A 19,374-nucleotide genomic window follows, 5' to 3' on the forward strand; every position below is an offset into this window, starting at 1 on the left:
TGCAGAAAACTATAAGACACTGATGAAAGAAATTAAAGATGGTACCAACAGATGGAGAGATATACCATGTTCTTGGATTGGAAGAATCAACATTGTGAAAATGACTATACTACCCAAAGCAATCTACAGATTCAATGCAATCCCTATCAAATTACCAATGGCATTTTTTACGGACCTAGAACAACTCACCTCAAAATTTGTATGGAGACACAAAAGACCCCAAATAGCCAAAGCAGTCTTGAGGGAAAAAAATGGAGCTGGAGGAATCAGACTCCCTGTCTTCAGACTATACTACAAAGCTACAGTAATCAAGGCAATATGGTACTGGCACAAAAACAGAAACATAGATCAATGGAACAAGATAGAAAGCCCAGAGGTAAACCCACGTACCTATGGTCAACTAATCTATGACAAAGGAGGCAAAGATATACAATGGAGAAAAGACAGTCTCTTCAATAAGTGGTGCAGGGAAAACTGGACAGCTACATGTGAAAGAATGAAATTAGAACACTCCCTAACACCATACAGCAAAATAAACTCAAAATGGATTCGAGACCTAAATGTAAGACTGGACACTATAAAACTCTCAGAGGAAAACATAGGAAGAACACTCTTTGATGTAAATGACAGCAAGATCTTTTTTGATCCACCTCCTAGAGTAATGGAAATAAAAACAAAAATAAACAAATGGGACCTAATGAAACTTCAAAGCTTTTGCACAGCAAAGGAAACCATAAATAAGACGAAAAGACAACCCTCAGAATGGGAGAAAATATTTGCAAATGAATGAACGGACAAAGGATTAATCTCTAAAATATATAAACAGCTCATGCAGCTCGATATTAAAAAAACAAACAAACAATCCAAAAATGGGCAGAAGACCTAAATAGGCACTTCTCCAAAGAAGACACACAGATGGCCAAGAAGCACATGAAAAGCTACTCAACATCACTACTTATTAGAGAAATGCAAATCAAAACTACAATGAGGTATCACCTCACACCAGTTAGAATGGGCATCATCAGAAAATCTACAAACAACAAATGCTGGAGAGGGTGTGGAGAAAAGGGAACCCTCTTGCACTGTTGGTGGGAATGTAAATTGATACAGCCACTATGGAGAGCAGTATGGAGGTTCCTTAAAAAACTAAAAATAGAATTACCATATGACCCAGCAATCCCACTACTGGGCATGTACCCAGAGAAAACCGTAATTCAAAAAGACACATGCACCCCAATGTTCATTGCAGCTCTATTTACAATAGCCAGGTCATGGAAGCAACCTAAATGCCTGTCGACAGACGAATGGATAAAGAAGATGTGGTACATATATACAATGGAATATTACTCAGCCATAGAAAGGAACGAAACTGGGTCAATTATTGAGACGTGGATGGATCTAGAGACTGTCATACAGAGTGAAGTAAGTCAGAAAGAGAAAAACAAATATCGTAAATTAACGCATATATGTGGAACCTAGAAGAATGGTACAGATGAACCGGTTTGGAGGGCAGAAATTGAGATACAGATGTAGAAAACAAATGTATGGACACCAAGGGGGGAAAGCTACGGGGGGGTGGGGATGGGGGTGTGATGAATTGGGCGATTTGGATTTACGTGTATACACTGATGTGTATAAAATTGATGACTAATAAGAACATGCTGTTTAAAAAAATAAAATTAAAAAAAAAAGAAAAGAAAAAGTACAATTAAAAAAAAGGGCTGAGAACCTGAATACAGATGGCCAACAGGCACATGAAAAGATGCTCAACATCACAAAAATGAAAACAAAACAAAACAGAAAAAAACTATAGTCCAGTATAAAATTAAAATTTTTTGGAAAGTGAGTAAGGGACTTCCGTGAGTGAAGGCACAGTAGATAAGACTCCACGCTCCAAAGGCAGGGGGCCCAGGTTTCATCCCTGGTCAGGGAGCTAGATCCCACATGCATGACACAACTAAGAGTTCACATGCCGCGACTAAGAGTTCGTGTGCCACAACTAAGAAGCCCATGAGGTGCAACTAAGGAGGCCGCCTGCTGCAACTAAGGAGCCAGCAAGCCACAACTAAGGAGCCCACGAGCCACAACTAAGACCTGGTCAAACCAAATAAATAAGTAAAAACTGAGTGAAGTGAAATATTTATAGTGTTGAGAGAAAAACCCCACCAACCTACAATTCTGTAGCCTACAAAATCATCCTTTAAAAGGGAAGGAGAGGGCTTCCCTGGTGGCGCAGTGGTTGAGAGTCTGCCTGCCAATGCAGGGGACACGGGTTCGAGCCCTGGTCTGGGAAGATCCCACATGCCGCGGAGCAACTAGGCCCGTGAGCCCCAACTACTGAGCCTGCGCGTCTGGAGCCTGTGCTCCGAAACAAGAGAGGCCGCGACAGTGAGAGGCCCGCGCACCGCGATGAAGAGTGGCCCCCGCTCACCGCAACTAGAGAAAGCCCTCGCACAGAAACGAAGACCCAACACACCCAAAAATAAAAAAAAAAAAAAAAAAAAAACTATATAAAGCAAAAAAGTTATAAAAAAAAAAAAAAAAAAGGGAAGGAGAAATAAAGACTTACTCAGACAAACAAAAACTGAGGGAATTGTTTCTAGTAGACCCGCCTTGCAAGAAATGTTTTTAAAAGTCCTTCAGAAAGAAGGAAAATTACATAGGTCAGAAATTCAGATATACATTTTAAAAAGGAAGAGCATTAGAGAATAACTGAAGATAAAACAAAACTTTTATTTTTCTTATTCTTAATTGATCTAACAGATAACAGTATATTCAAAATAATAACAGCAACAATATATTTAATTGTATGTGTATGTGGGTGTGTGTGGGTGTGCACACAACAGTACTAGCAATCAACTGTATATAATTGACATCTACAGACTTCATCCAACCACAGCAGAATACACATCCTTCTGAAGTTCACATGGAGCATTCACCAAGATAGATCACATTCCGGGCCATTAAACACACCATAACAAATTTAAAAGAATAGAAGTCACACAATGTCTGGTCTCAGACCACAGCGGAATTAAACTAGGAATCAACAACAGAAAAATAGCTGGAAAATCCCAAAATAATTGGAGATTAAACAGCACACTTCTATATAACACATGGGTCAAAGAATAAATCAAGAAATATTTTTTACTATTTTGAACTAAATGAAAATGAAAACACAACTTACGGGCTTCCCTGGTAGCGCAGTGGTTGAGAGTCTGCCTGCCAATGCAGGGGACACGGGTTCGAGCCCTGGTCTGGGAAGATTCCACATGCCGCGGAGCAACTAGGCCCGTGAGCCACAACTACTGAGCCTGCACGTCTGGAGCCTGTGCTCCGCAACAAGAGAGGCCGCGATAGTGAGAGGCCCGCGCACCACGATGAAGAGGGGCCCCCGCTCGCCGCAACTAGAGAAAGCCCTTGCATAGAAACGAAGACCCAACACACCCCAAAATAAATAAATAAATTTAAAAAAAAACAAAACAAAAAACACCTCTTTGTTTAAAAAAAAACAAAACAAAAAAACACAACTTACTAAAATTTGTGGGATGCAATGAAAAGTGTTTAGGAGATTTAAAGCATTGAATATATATATTAGAAAAGAAGAAAAATCTAAAATCAATCATCTAAGCTTCCATCTTAGGAAACTGGAGGAAAAATAGCAAATTCAACCCAAAGTAAGCAAAAGAAAATAAATAATAAAAATCAGAGCAGAAATCAATGAAGCTGAAAACAGGAATGAATAGAGAAAGTCAACAAAAACAAGAGCTGGTTCTTTGAAAAGATCAATAAAATTGATAAGGCTCTAGCCAAGCTAACAAAGAAAAAAAGACAAAGATACAAATGACTAATATCAGAAATTAAAAAGAGGACATTACTACAGATCTCACGGACATTAAAAGGAAGGAATATTTTGAGCAACTCTATGCCCACAAATGTGATAACATAGGTGAAAGTGACCAATTCCTTGAAAGACAGAAGCTGCCAAAATTCACACTAGAAGAAAGAGACAATGTGAATAGGCCTCTATGTATTAAAGAAATCCAATCAGTATGTAATAACCTTCCAAAAGAGAAACCACCAGGCCTGGATAGGTTCACTGGTGAATTCTACCAAACATTTAAGGAAGAAACTATACCAATTCTCTACAATCTCTTCCACAAGATAGAAGCAGAGGGAATGTTTCCTAACTCATTCTATGAGGCTAGCATTACCCTAATACCACAACCAAACACCTTATAAGAAAGGAAAACTAGAGACCACTATCTCTCATTAACATAGATGCAGAACTCTTTAACAAAATATTAACAACTCAAATCCAACAATGTATAAAAAGAATTATACACCATAACCAAGTGGGATTTATCCCAGGTAAACAGACTCACAGATATAGAAAACAAACTAGTGGTTACCAATGGAGAGAAGGAAGGAGGGAGGGGCAAGTAAGGGGTAGGGGATTAAGAGATACAAACTATTATGTATAAAATAAATAAGCTATGAGGATATATTTACAACGCAGGGAATATAGCCAATATTTTATAAGTATAAATGGAGTATAACCTTTAAAAATTGTGAATCACTATATTGTACACCTGTAACATATAATACTATACATCAACTATACTTCAATTTTAAAAATAAAAAAATAGAATAAAATCAATTAATGTAATCCATCACATCAACAGACAAAAGAAGAAAACTCACATGATCATATTAATAGATGTAGAAAAAGCATTTGATAAAACCCAATACCCATTCATGATAAAAACTCTCGGCAAACTAGAAATAGAGGGGAACTTCCTCAACTTGATAAAGACTATCTACAAAAACCCTACAGCTAACATCATATTCAATGGTGAGAAAATTGAAGTTTTCCCACTAAGATCAGAAATAAGGCAAGGATGTAACCTCTCACCATAGCTTTTCAACACTGTACTGGAAGTCCTAGCTAGTGCAGTAAGACAAGAAAAGGAAATAAAATGTATACAGATTAGGACTTCCCTGGTGGCGCAGTGGTTAAGATTCTGCCTGCCAATGCAGGGGACATGGGTTCGAGCCCTGATCTGGGAAGATCCCACATGCCGCAGAGCAACTAAGCCTGGGCGCCACAACTACTGAGCCTGCGCTCTAAAGCCCATGAGCCACAACTACTGAGCCCACTTGCCACAACTACTGAAGCCTGTGTGCCTAGAGCCTGTGCTCCGCAACAAGAGAAGCCACTGCAATGAGAAGCCTGCACACTGCAACAAAGAGTAGCCCCCACTCGCCACAGCTAGAGAAAGCCCGCGCACAGCAATGAAGACCCAATGCAGCCAAACATAAATAAATACATAAATTTTAAAAAATGTATACAGATTGGGGAGGAAGAAATAAAACTGTTTTTCTTCACAGATGACATAATCATCTATGTAGAAAATTTTAAAGAACTGACCAAAAAAACCTCCTAGAACTAATAAGCAATTATAGCAAGATTGCAGAATACAAGGTTAATTAATATACAAAAGTCAATCACTTTCCTATATGCCAGCAATGAACAAGTGGACTTTGAAATGAAAAACATATTACTGTTTACATTAGCATGCCCCAACAAATAAAATACTTAGGTATAAATCTAACAAAATGTGTACAAGATCTATGTGAGAAAAACTACAAAACCCTGATGAAAAATATCAAAGAACAAAATAAATGGAAATGTATTTCATGTTCATGGATAGGAAGGCTCAATAGTGTCAAGATGTCATTTCTTCCCAACTTGATCTATAGATTCAATGCAATCCCAACCAAAATACCAACAAGTTATTTTGTGGCTAATGATAAACTGATAGTAAAGTTTATTTGGAGAGGGAAAAGACCCAGCATAGCCAAATCAATATTGGAGGAAAAGAACAAAGTTGGAAGACTGGCACTACTCAGCTTCAAAACTTACTGTGAAGCTACAGTAATCAAGAAGGTGTGGTATTGGTGAAAAAATGGATAAATAGATCAATGGAATGAAATAGCCCAGAGATAGACCCACATAAATACAGTCAATTGATCTTTGACAAAGGAGCAAAGGTAATACAATGAACAAAGACAGTCTTTTCAACAAATGGTGCTGTAACAACTGGACATCCACATGCAAAAAAAGGAATCTAAATACAGATCTTATACTCTTCACAAAAATTAGCTCAAAATGGATCATAGATCAAAATGTAGAACACAAAAGCATAAAACTCATAGAAGATAATATATGAGAAAACCTAGATGACCTTAGGTATGGCAGTGACTTTTTAGATACAACACCAAACACACAAACCATCAAAGACACAATTGATAAACTGGACTTCATTAAAATTAAGAATTTCTGCTCTGCAAAAGGCAATGTCAATGGAATGAGAAAAACCACAGAGTGGGAGAAAATATTTGAAAAAGACACAACTGATAAAGGACTATTATCCAAACTATGCAAAGAACTCTTAAAACTCAACAATAAGAAAATGAACAACCTGATTAAGAAATGCAAAAAAGATCTGAATAGACACCTCACCAAAGAAGATATACAGATGTTAAGTAAGCATATGAAAAGATGTTCTACATCACATGTCATCAGGAAATTACAAAATAAAACAACAATGAGATACCACTATACCTCAATTAAAATGGCCAAAGTACAAAATACTGACAACACCAAATGCTGGTGAGGATTTGGAGCACCAGGAATTCTCATTCATTGCTGGTGGGAATGCAAAATGGTACAGCTACTTTGGAAGACTGGCAGTTTCTAACAAAGCTAAACATACCCTTAATATATGATCTAGCAATCACACTCCTTGGTATTTACCAAACTGAACTGAAAACTTATGTCCATACAAAAACCTGCACATAGATGTTTATAGCAGCTTTATTCATAATTGCCAAAACCTGAATGCAACCAAGATGTCCTTCAGTAGGTGAAAGGATAAACAAGCTGTGGCACATCCAGACAATGGAATATTACCCAGTGCTAAAAAGAAATGAGCCAACAAGCCATGGGGTAACCTTAAACGTATTACTAAGTGAAAGAAGCCAATCTGAAAAAGATACATACTGGACATAAATCACAGCAAGATCCTTTTTGACCCAGCTCCTAGAGAAATGGAAATAAAAACACAAATAAACAAATGGGACCTAATGAAACTTAAAAGCTTTTGCACAGCAAAGGAAACCATAAACAAGACCAAAAGACAACCCTCAGAATGGGAGAAAATATTTGCAAATGAAGCAACTGACAAAGGATTAATCTCCAAGATTTACAAGCAGCTCATGCAGCTCAATAACAAAAAAACAAACAACCCAATCCAAAAATGGGCAGAAGACCTAAATAGACATTTCTCCAAAGAAGATATACAGATGGCCAACAGACACATGAAAGAATGCTCAACATCATTAATCATTAGAGAAATGAAAATCAAAACTACAATGAGGTACCATCTCACACCGGTCAGAATGGCCATCATCAAAAAATCTACAAACAATAAATGCTGGAGAGGGTGTGGAGAAAAGGGAACACTCTTGCACTGTTGGTGGGAATGTAAATTGATACAGCCACTATGGAGAACAGTATGGAGGTTCCTTAAAAAACTAAAAATAGAACTACCATACGACCCAGCAATCCCACTACTGGGCATATACCCTGAGAAAACCATAATTCAAAAAGAGTCATGTACCAAAATGTTCATTGCAGCTCTATTTACAATAGCCAGGACATGGAAGCAACCTAAGTGTCCATCATCGGATGAATGGATAAAGAAGATGTGGCACATATATACAATGGAATATTACTCAGCCATAAAAAGAAATGAAATGGAGGTATTTGTAATGAGGTGGATGGAGTTAGAGTCTGTCATACAGAGTGAAGTAAGTCAGAAAGAGAAAAACAAATACAGTATGCTAACACATATATATGGAATCTAAGGGAAAAAAAAAAAAGGCCATGAAGAACCTAGTGGCAAGATGGGAATAAAGACACAGACCTACTAGAGAACGGACTTGAGGATATGGGGAGGAGGAGGGGTGAGATGTGACAGGGTGAGAGAGTGTCATGGACATATATACACTACCAAATGTAAAATAGATAGCTAGTGGGAAGCAGCCGCATAGCACAGGGAGATCAGCTCGGTGCTTTGTGTTCACCTAGAGGGGTGGGATGGGGAGGGTGGGAGGGAGGGAGATGCGGGAGGGAGGAGATATGGGAACGTGTGTATATGTGTAGCTGATTCACTTTGTTATAAAGCAGAAACTAACACACCATTGTGAAGCAATTATACTTCAATAAAGATGTATAAAAAAAAGATACATACTGTATGATTCCAATTACATGACATTTTGGAAAAGGCAAAACTATGGAGACAGTAAAAAGATCAGTGGTTACTAGGGATTGGGTGGGGGATAGATGAATAGGCAGAGTACAGAGGATTTTTAAGGCACTGCAACTGTTCTGTACGATACTCCAATGGTGGATATATGTCATAATATATTTGTCCAAACCCAAAGAATGTAAAATACCAAGAGTGAACTCTAACGTATTAAACTATGGACTTTGGGTGATAATAACGTGTCAATGTAGGTTCATGGACTGTAAAAAATGTACTACCCTGGTGGCCGATGTCGATAATGGGGAGGCTGTGCGTGAGTGCGTAAATGGGAACCTTTGTACTTTCTGCTCAGTTTTGCTGAGAATGTAAAACTTCCCTTAAAAATAAAGTTTATTAATTTTTGAAAATGTTAAAATTTACAGTATTCCAGAAATTACATCTTTTACAACTATTTAAACTTAGGATGGAAAATTTTAGATGTCAGCTTAAAAATCTGTAAGAAGGTGTATAGTTTTTCAAAATTCTTTTTGGGATTTTGGGGAACAAAGAGTGAAGACTCTTAGTCTAAGACAATGGTTTTCAACAAAGGCTTCAGCATCCCCTAGGAAGCATTTTTGGAAATTTGTAGGGCATCTTTAGTTGTCACTATGATTGGAGGCAGCAATTGGCATTTAGTGGGCAGGGTGCCAACAATGTTAAACATCTTTTTTTAAGTATTTTATTTATTTATTTATTTGGCTGCACCGGGTCTTAGTTGTGGCATGCAGGATCTTCGTTGCAGCATGCGGGGGTCTTTAGTTGTGGCATGAGGGGGTCTTTAGTTGCGGCATGTGGGATCTAGTTCCCTGACCAGGGATTGAACCCAGGCCCCCTGCATTGGGAGCATGGAGTCTTCGCCACTGAACCACCAGGGAAGTCCCTAAACATCTTGCTATGTGTGGGGCAGTCCCACATGAGAATTTTCTAACATCCTGTAAGATTTCTGAATGTCTCTACATAATTATTTTAAATTATTTGAATCTAGCCCCTAATTTTGTTTTACATATAACTGCAATGTATTTCTGGAACAGCTGTGATAAATGCTGAATTTTAGAGGAAGGCAACTACTATATACATTGAAGGAAGATTGTTCTTTGTCATGGGATTTGAGCTACCATGCCCCTGTAGAAATCTACCTACACACAGGAGGTTGGAGATTCTGTTTAACAGACTAGGAGTCAAATACAATTAAATTAGTGGAGACACATGAAATATAGGCTTACACTGAATTTTTTAAAACATTTATTTATTTTATTTATTTTTATTTTTGGCTGTGTTGGGTCTTTGTTGCTGTGCGCGGGCTTTCTCTGGTTGCTGCAAGCGGGGGCTACTCTTCGTTGCGGTGCGTGGGCTTCTCATTGCAGTGGCTTCTCTTATTGCGGAGCACGGGCTCTAGGCATGCAGGTTTCAGTAGTTGTGGCACGTGGGCTCAGTAGTTGTGGCTCACAGGCTCTAGAGCGCAGGCTCAGTAGTTGTGGCACACGGGCTTAGTTGCTCCGCGGCATGTGGGATCTTCCCGGGCCAGGGCTCAAACCTGTGTCCCCTGCATTGGCAGGCAAATTCTTAACCACTGCGCCACCAGGGAAGCCTGGCTTACACTGAATTTTATTTTTTTTATAAATTTATTTTATTTTATTTATTTTTGGCTGTGTTGGGTCTTCGCTACTGCACGCGGGCTTTCTCTAGTTGTGGTGAGCGGGGGCTACTCTTCGTTGCAGTGCGTGGGCTTCTCATTGCGGTGGCTTCTCTTGTTGTGAAGCATGGGCTCTAGGTGTGTGGGCTTCAGTAGTTGTGCCACATGGGCTCAGTAGCTGTAGCTTGCGGGCTATAGAGCTCAGGCTCAGTAGTTGTGGCACACAGGCTTAGTTGCTCTGTGGCATGTGGGATCTTCCCGGACCAGGGCTCGAACCCATGTCCCCTGCATTGGCAGGCGGATTCTTAACCACTGTGCCACCAGGGAAGTCCCTACACTGAATTTTATTAATAGGGTGGTTAAAAATATTTCATAGTATTGCCAATTATCTTAAATAGAATAATAATATATCAGTGGAGAAAATAACATACTGAAATTATTTATTATTGTTTACATTGCTTGTAGGTTTTCACTCTTACTCTGTCACTGTCTCCAGAAGGCTACATACCACGTTTTTACAGCTTCATGTATTACTGCTTCATTTCCCATCTATACTCTAGTCCCTGTCACCTACCAAAAGATATGGTCTCCATGGTTATCTTAGTAGTTTAACATGCCCTTGGCTTCCACGGAGAATCCATGTAATAGCCATTGAAGGGGGGTAGCTACATCTCTTTGTAAATCTGCTAGAGAGAGAGGACATCGTTTACTGCATTACTCGATGCTGCTTAGGCAACAACCCTCTGAAACATCTCAGAACTCAGGGCAGGAGGAGCTGGTTCTTCATCGGGGAGCAGTATCAGCTCTAACACCTGAAGCTATGGAATGACCCTGTGGCTCCTTCTGCCATAGCTGCGAAGAAGTTCAGGATTTCTTGTGGGAGTTGTTCTCCTTCTCTTTTGCTTTAATTCTTGGCTCTGAACTCCTGTCCATATTCATTTCTCTGAGTACTACATCACCTGTGCTTTTATAGAAAGCCTCCTTAAGACATAACAAGTCAACAAAATAACGCATCTAGTTGTAGCTACCATGTTTTCTCCACTTGTCCCAACATTCTCATCTAGGCTGGTGGGAAGATCACCGCACAAGGAAGGTTCTGTGCTCTGGCTTTCGTGTGCCCTTCACTTCATTCAAGTCTCTGCACAGGTGTCAACACTCCAGAGGGCCCTCCCCTGACCTCCATACCTGAAATGTCCCTCCTTGCCCCACCAGCCACTCTTTCCCCTTACCCTATTTTACATTTCTTCATAGAACCCCTACTCTGGATTGTTTACTGGGCAGTGTCTGCCTCCCCTTCAGACTCTAAGTTCTCTTGAGGACACAGTCTGCTTCGATCATGGCTGCATTCTCAGTGTACAGAAGAATGCCTGGCACATAGTAGGAGCTCGATAAATAGTTGTTAAGTGAAGGAATCATTCAGTAAATCAGAGAAACCACTGTTGCCTAGTGACCTAGACAGCTGCTGATATTAATTTACTGCTTTCTCCAATTTACGTGAATGTACTGAAAGTCACATTTTTCCTTTGCCTTTACTTTTGATGTGCTAACCCAGGGCCAGGGCAGTGTTCCCGTTAAGTGTTGCCTACACCTAACCACCTCCAAACTTGGGTTGCCAAAATGACCAAAGCCCAACCACTGCAGAGGTCTCCCCAGGACCCCGGCAGCTTAGGACCACACTGCAGGTGCTAATGCTCATGCAAGAAATGATTTTCCACTCAAAATAAAGGGAAATGAACTGCCTCGTATCACCTCTTCCTTCTGGAAAGAACTCCATTCAGTAACCACACGGTCACCATGCTTGGCAAAATCTGCAAAAGGTTCCTCTCAAATATCCAAAAAGTAGTTTTTAACTTGTGGAAGATAACAAAATATTTTTTAAAACAGATATGTAGTCTCTTACCATCACCTTTTTCCCTCACGGTAGAGGTCTAAGGGTTGATGGTGTCTAGTTCATGTAACGTCACAAAAAATGATTATAGTGAAAGGAAATGCTGTTTCCAGAGGCTACAGAGATGAGACCCAGGTCTTGCAGGTCAGAAACTTTCCCTTTTACCCAAATTGAAATCTGTAGGCCTTTTGGAAGAAGAAAATTTTATGTCTAACTGCCCTTCTCTCTCCACAAGCTTATGAAATCAGTCAGTTCCTTCACTGTAAACCAAGATTACCTGGGTATATAAATCTCTATTTCTTTAATACACGGCACATAAATTCAACTAATTGGGACTGCTGTAAGCCACTACCATTAGCACAACACTGTCCTAAGTACTGTGGGTCACACCAAGGAAATAGACAATGACCTTACTTACCATTAATCATCCTGAATCCCCTCAGGTCTCTAAGATTTGAAGTCAGAATAATATTGCTTTTCTCCTAACCCTCTAGGAAATTTCAGAAACAGAAACTGGATCATGCCTCAAACACAAGAAGAAAGGCATAAATGGAGAACATGAAGCAGTTACCCTTGGTGATATTATTCGTCTTTCTCTGGGAATCAATGGTTTATAATCTGATGATGTAATTTCCCCTATGGTTTTTTAAATATCATTTTAAATTTCACGCAGTGAACAAGTGACGCAATATAGGCTGAACTGGGAGCATTAACAATGTGAGGTGTTAACGATGGAAGTCTGAAAGGGATCCTTTTCAGGAAGCACATTATACAAGAGTTTTCTAGACAAAGAGAAAATGCACTTCTTACCTCCTACCAACAAGTAGCTGTTGGGAAACAGTGTTTTTGCTTGCATAAGTGCCCTTGCATGACCTGAGTGGAAGAGGTCAAATATTCCATCTGCGTATACTCTGACAGGTCTGTCAACTGTGGAAGAAAGAAAACATCATCAACAGAACTGCAGAATAAGGAGCTCAGTCACCTGATCCTTCCATCAGTACAGCACCGTAATAAGGTTTACCTGGAGAAAACACAATGTCTACATACCATCAGTTTCATATTAGTGCACGAAATTAACTTTACCAAGAGGTTCTTCTAAGAACATCAAAGCAGAGTAAAAACATAACAAAATTAAGATTGACCCAGAACACACATTGTTAGCCGCAGAGCACTGGGGAGTTTTCTTGATCCAGAGTAGAGTCTCAGGTGGCTGAGCTGGCAGATTCAGACACACCAGACATAACCAAAGGGTTGACAGAGTCAGCCCAGCGGGAATGTCAAGGTAGGAGTGACTGAGGAGCTCAGTGAAAAGGACAAATGACTTCATCCTCGAGTCTGGCAGTCCTGAACTAAGACCCCTGAGTCCTATTCCCAAAGGCAAAGACACAGCTGTGCACCTCTTCCAAGTCACCGTGGCAGCGTAAAATCAACCTTGGTAGGAGTATTTACACCATAGAAATTGGCAAATGCTCAAATCAGGGCTTATTTCCCCCTGGAGGGCCAGTTGTTAAACATTTACCAGCATACACTGCACAAAGGTCACTCCCTATTCTCTTTGGTATCCTAAGACGTGGGGCAGGGCGTACATGCCCCAAGGGGAGGAGTGTCAGGGAGCAAAAGTTACATGGCGGGGTGCTCAGGGTTGGAGGCGAGTGACCCACACTACAGTCATTCCTAGGGAGAAGGGTCAAGAGCAAATCGGCCACAACAGACACTCTCACTGTGGCATACAGTGCTTGGGAAGTGCCATTTCTTGAGGAAGAGGGACACACTTCACCAGAGCTTCCCGGGAGCCAGGAGACTGCACTAGGAACTGCTGGATGACACTTTTGCTGAGTCAGCCAAAGACCCATCCCCTCCAATAAGAGGGAGACATAGGGAGGTAGAGGGGCTGGGTGCCAACTTTTACTTTTACACCATTTTGGATTCTCAACAAAGGAACTAGAAAATGAAAATATGGCAAACGACAAACTAAACGTGGCAAACTGAACACACACACACTTATCTCCACTTCCGCTCTAACACCACAAGAATTACAGAGAAAGAATTAAAAAGGGATAATCCCCCAAGGGCAGAGGAAACAAGAAAGGCAATGACAGTGGATTAGATATGTCAACATTTTGGAAAGTTGATTGTCAAGTGCTGAGTATCTACAGGGAACAAGAATCAGAGGTGGGGCAGGTAGGCAAAGGGATTGCCGGTTTGTTTGTTGGTTTGTTTGTTTGTTTTATGAGCCTAAGAGTCCTACTAACTTTTTAAACTAGATGCACGTATTATATTGATGTTATAAATTTTAAAAAAAGAAATCAATGCACACTTCTGTTGAATGATCTTTAAGGCTTAGATTTTAAATTGTGATTATTTCTTGATGTAATACAACCTCGTTAATTTAGAACATAAATTGAAAGGAATATTACATTAACATATTCAGATGGTACAATGTTTCTAATAAATTAAATTTCACTAATAAAAAAAACTCGAGAGACTTTGTGTCAGATAGGGAATTGCAATTATTCCCAATTATACACCGTTTTGAACAAAGAGAATTGCCTTCACAGGATTATACTGTATTCTAAATAAGGCACGGTAAATAGAAAATACTTTGAAATAACAAGCTGTCTAATGAGGGATCCTTAGTTTCAAAGCTCTTATTCAATTTGAATTCAATTGAGGAAAATTTGTTTTAAGATATAAACCCTAGGGGGAAGCAGATGGCAGTTCTGCAAAATTTTTTGTTATTGATTCAGAAGTGATCAAGATAAATAAATTCAGGAAGCAGGGAGGAAAGAAAAGTAAAGAAAGACGATATAATTACTGAGAAAAAAAGGCCATTTAGTAAATTTGTGAAGAGTATTTGTGGAGTTGATTTTGCAATAAGCTCACTTTTAAAAATTGTAGTGTGTCAGCAATTTCCAGACTGGGAAATTCTGCAGGACCAAAAAAAAAAAAAAAAAATCCCTGATCTCTTCAACAAATAAACTTCAAGAAAAAAAAAGAAGAGGGAAAGAGATAAAGGGGGGGGGGACTTTGAGATTAAAAGGTATTTAAAAAACATCTCAACATATTGTAATATATAGACATTATTTGGATTTGGGTTCAAACAAACTATAAATAAATGGTGACATAAGATAACTGGAAATTGGAACACTGGATATTTGATGACATTAAAGAATTGCTGTTAATTTTTTAGGTGAGATAATGATATAGTGGTTATGCCTTAAAAAAAACCCAGAGTTCTTATTTTTTAAGACATATATACAGAAGTATTTATGGATGAAATGATAGGAAGCCTGGGATTTTGTTTCAAATAATTCAAGAGGGGAGAGTTGATGAGGAAAGGCTACAGGATGGTAGTTGTTAGGTATGGGTGATGGACACATGAAGGTTCATTATATTGTTCTACTTTTGTGAATGTTTGAAATTCTCCATAATATTTTTTAATAGACTGTGGCTTTGTAAGTTAGTTGGTATGTTTATTTGTTTTAATCTTTTGTTTGAAGTTTTTCTGGACATCCTTTTAGGCATCTGGGGACTCTCCAGAGGGTATATGCTGGGAACCACTGGCCTGTGAAGCTAGAGGTTTGGCAATGATCAAAAGATGGAGCACACCTATTCCATGGCCATGGTGGAGAGACCTTAAAGTAGCTCCCACTGACCCCCACACCTCCTGCTGTTCACACCTTTGTGAGATCCCCTCCCTTTGAAGTGGGAGTGGGACCCATGCCTTGCTTCTAACCAGGAGAATATGACAAAGGTGATAGATGTCTCTCCCATGATTATGTTACAGTATATAAGACTCCATTTTGCTAGCAGACTCATTCTTTCTCCCTTGGTGGCTTTGAAGAAGCAAGCTGCCATATTTTGAGAAGGCCATGTGGCAAGGAACTGCAGGTGGCCTCTAGGAGCCGAGGGTGGTCTCTGGTTGACAACCAGCAAGAAGCTAGATCCTTGGTCTTAGAGTTCCAAGGAAATAAATTCTGCCAACAACCTGAGTGAGCTCGGAAGCAGATCTACCAGATCCACCAGTCAAGCTTCCAGATGAGAACTGAGCCCTGGGTGACACCTTGAATGCAGCCTTGTGAAACCCTGAGCAGAGGACTCAGCTAAGCCAGGCTTGGACTCCTGATCCATGGAAACTGTAACATAATGAATGTGCAGTGCTTTAAGCCATTAGGTCTGTGGTAATATGTTATATAGCATCTCACACCATATACAAAAATTAACTCTAAATGGATCATAGACCTAAACGTAAAGCTAAAACTACAAAACTTCTAGAAGAAAACAGGAGAAAATCTTAGTGGCTTTGAGTTTGACAAAAATTTTTTAAATAGGAACCAAAAAGGACACACGATAAAACAAAAAAATTTATATATTAAACCTCATTTAAAACCTTTACTCTTCAAAAGACATTTTTACAAAAATGAAAAGGCAAGTCTTAGGAAGAAAATATCTGCAAAATATGTATCTGATATAAGACTTGTATCTGGAATATACAAAGAACCCTCAAAACTCAGTAATAAGATAAACAACTCATTTTTAAAAGGGCAAAAAAATTTCAACAGACATTTCACCAAAGAAAATAAATAGATGGATGGCAAATGAGCACATGAAAAGATCCTCAATACCATTAGTCATTAGGGAAATACAAATTAAAGTGACCCTGAGATACTACTTCATACTCACTAGAATGACTAAAAATTTAAAAACTATTGATCATACCAAGTGCTGATGAGGATACAGAGCAACTGGAACTCTCATACACTGCTGCTGGGAATGTAAATGGTACAAATACATTGGAAAGCAGTTTGGCAGTTGGTTAAAAAGTTAAACATACACATACCATACGGCAAGACAGGAGGCAGTCACCAACTACAGTACATCTGAATTCACATTTTTATAGGGCATGTTATGGTGTTTCTTGGTATTGTTTCAGATTCAGGCAACAATAAAAGGGTGATTATTCATTTTTTATTATGGCTCTTAAAATGCAGCTTATTAACAATGCCTTAAAAGTACATATGATTTACAGAGCACATGTATTTCACTTAATCTTTCCATCAACTCTGTGAGGTAGGTAGAAGAGAGTGGACTTACTATCCTCTCTCATAGAGGAGCAAATGGAAGCTCAGCAAAGCTGAGCAGCTTACCCAGCATCATACAACCAACCTATGATGGAGTTTGAGTGCAAACCAAACTCCACTGATCTTTCTTCTAACTCATGATGCCTTCTAGAAAACTACATGACATTATGGAGTCTTTTAAAAAAGAGAGAGAGAGAAAGACAGACTGTTACTGAATGCCCAGTAATTATGGTAACTGGTATTGTTTTTGTGTACAGCTGATGTGCAAAAGAGGTGGCACAAAATTTAACCTTTTAAAATCTAATAGTTACCTATCTCACAAAGTTTACATAGTTTTATATAAACGTAATCATTTCCTTCTACTTATAGCCAGCGATGCTCTTCTCAATAAATGACGATTGATGTTTGCTTTTTAAAATACATTAAATTTAAGTTAAAAAAGAAAGAGTACATTTTTTTAAAAATTAAGTAAATTACAGTACAGGTGGCACAGAAATAAGGCAAAATTCATTCAGGTGGCTCTTGAAAAATGAATTTGGAAAACTACACATATCACTGTGTGAACAGAATAATATAAATTCCCTTTTTGTGAAGAAAAATAGGAAATCAGAACTGAGTTTCCCTTTAAGAAAAAATGTCAGCTTTAATGAAAAGGAACCTATGAAGCAATCACTTGGGCTTTTCCTTTATCTCCAGGCAGATTACTGATTTTCTCTGTCTCAGGATACATACTAAACCTTAGAGGGTCATACCTCCACAGCTGGACTATTTGAGCTAAGATCAAAGGTGCCAGTTCCACTCAACAACAACAAAACACAAACAACCCAACTAAAAAATGGGCAGAAGACCTAAATAGACATTTCTCCAAAGAAGACATACAAATAGCCAAAAAGCACATGAAAAGATGCTCAACATCACTAATTATTAGAGAAATGCAAATCAAAACTACAGTGAGGTATCACCTCACACCACTCAGAATGGCCATCATTAAAAAGTCTAAAAATAAATGCTGGAGAGGGTGCAGAGAAAAGGGAACCCTCCTACACTGCTGGTAGGAATGTAAATTGGTGCAGCCACTATGGAAAACAGTATGGAGGTTCCTCAAAAAACTAAAAATAGAGTTGCCATATGATCCAGCAATCCCACTCCTGGGCATATACCCAGAGAAAACTCTAATTCAAAAAGATACAGGCACCCCTATGTTCATAGCAGCACCATTTACAAGAGCCAAGACATGGAAGCAACCTAAATGTCCATCAGATGAATGGATAAAGAAGATGTGGTACATATATACAGTGGAATATTACTCAGCCATCAAAAAGAATGAAATAATGCCATTTGCAGCAACATGGATGGACCTAGAGATTATCACACTAAGCGAAGTAAGTCAGACAGAGAAAGACAAATACCATACACATGGAATCTAAAATACAATACAAATCAACATATCTACGAAACAAAAACAGACTCCCAGATATAGGGAACAGACTTGTGGTTGCCAAGGGGGAGGAGGGGTAGGGAAGGGAAGGAATGGGATTTTGGCATTAGCAGAGGCAAACTATTATATATAGGATAGATAAACAACAAGGTCCTACTGTATAGCACAGGGAACCATATTCAGTATCCTGCGACAAACCATAATGGAAAAGAATATGAAAAAAATATATATATATGTATAACTGAGTCACTTTGCTGTACACAAGAAATTAACACAACCTTGTAAATCAACTATACTTCAATAAAAAAAATTTTTTAAAAAGGTGCCAGTTCCGGGACTTCTCTGGTGGCGCAGTGGTTAAGCATCCACCTGCCAATGCAGGGGACACGGGTTCGAGCCCTGGTCCGGGAAGACCCCACATGCCGTGGAGCAACTAAGCCTGTGCGCCACAACTACCGAGCCTGTGCTCTAGAGCCCGCGAGCCACCACTACTGAGCCCATGTGCCACAACTCCTGAAGCCCACACGCCTAGAGCCCGTGCTCTGCAACAAGAGAAGCCACCACAATGAGAAGCGCATGCACCGCAATGAAGAGTAGCCCCCGCTCGCCACAACTAGAGAAAGCCCGCGCGCAGCAACAAAGACCCAACACAGCCAAAAATAAATTAATTAATTAACTTAAAAGAAAAAGGTGCCAGTTCCAATTGCTCTACTGTGCTCCTTCTCCTGAGGTTCATCACTCTCTGACCTCACAGATGAGGTGCAGGAGCTAAAAGCTATGAGCAGCCCCTTTTAGAATTTATACACCAGCTCCTGTTTGGGCAGACCTAAGACCGCGAAACATAATGTAGGCAATTGTATGAAGTCATAAAATGGGCTAGAGAAGGAGTTAGTGAAAGACTTCAGTTGCAACTATAATCTTGAAGCACATTATGAACCCTCAATACAGGTCTCTTTTGTCTTTTT

General features: G+C 39.3%; 1 protein-coding gene across 4 annotated transcripts in view; it reads right to left on the reverse strand.

The window, feature by feature from the left end:
* PCYT1B (phosphate cytidylyltransferase 1, choline, beta) overlaps positions 1-19,374 on the reverse strand; it is a 167,564-nt gene that overhangs the window by 79,892 nt on the left and 68,298 nt on the right. For all 4 annotated transcript variants that reach the window (XM_036841036.1, XM_036841037.1, XM_036841039.1 and 1 more), the window contains one exon: positions 12,701-12,817. In XM_036841036.1, the coding sequence (XP_036696931.1) occupies positions 12,701-12,817 (117 nt within the window). The remainder of the gene's footprint in view (positions 1-12,700; positions 12,818-19,374) is intronic.

This window comes from Balaenoptera musculus, chromosome X, assembly GCF_009873245.2.
Source record: "Balaenoptera musculus isolate JJ_BM4_2016_0621 chromosome X, mBalMus1.pri.v3, whole genome shotgun sequence".
In the NCBI taxonomy this organism is placed as follows: Eukaryota; Metazoa; Chordata; class Mammalia; order Artiodactyla; family Balaenopteridae; genus Balaenoptera; species Balaenoptera musculus.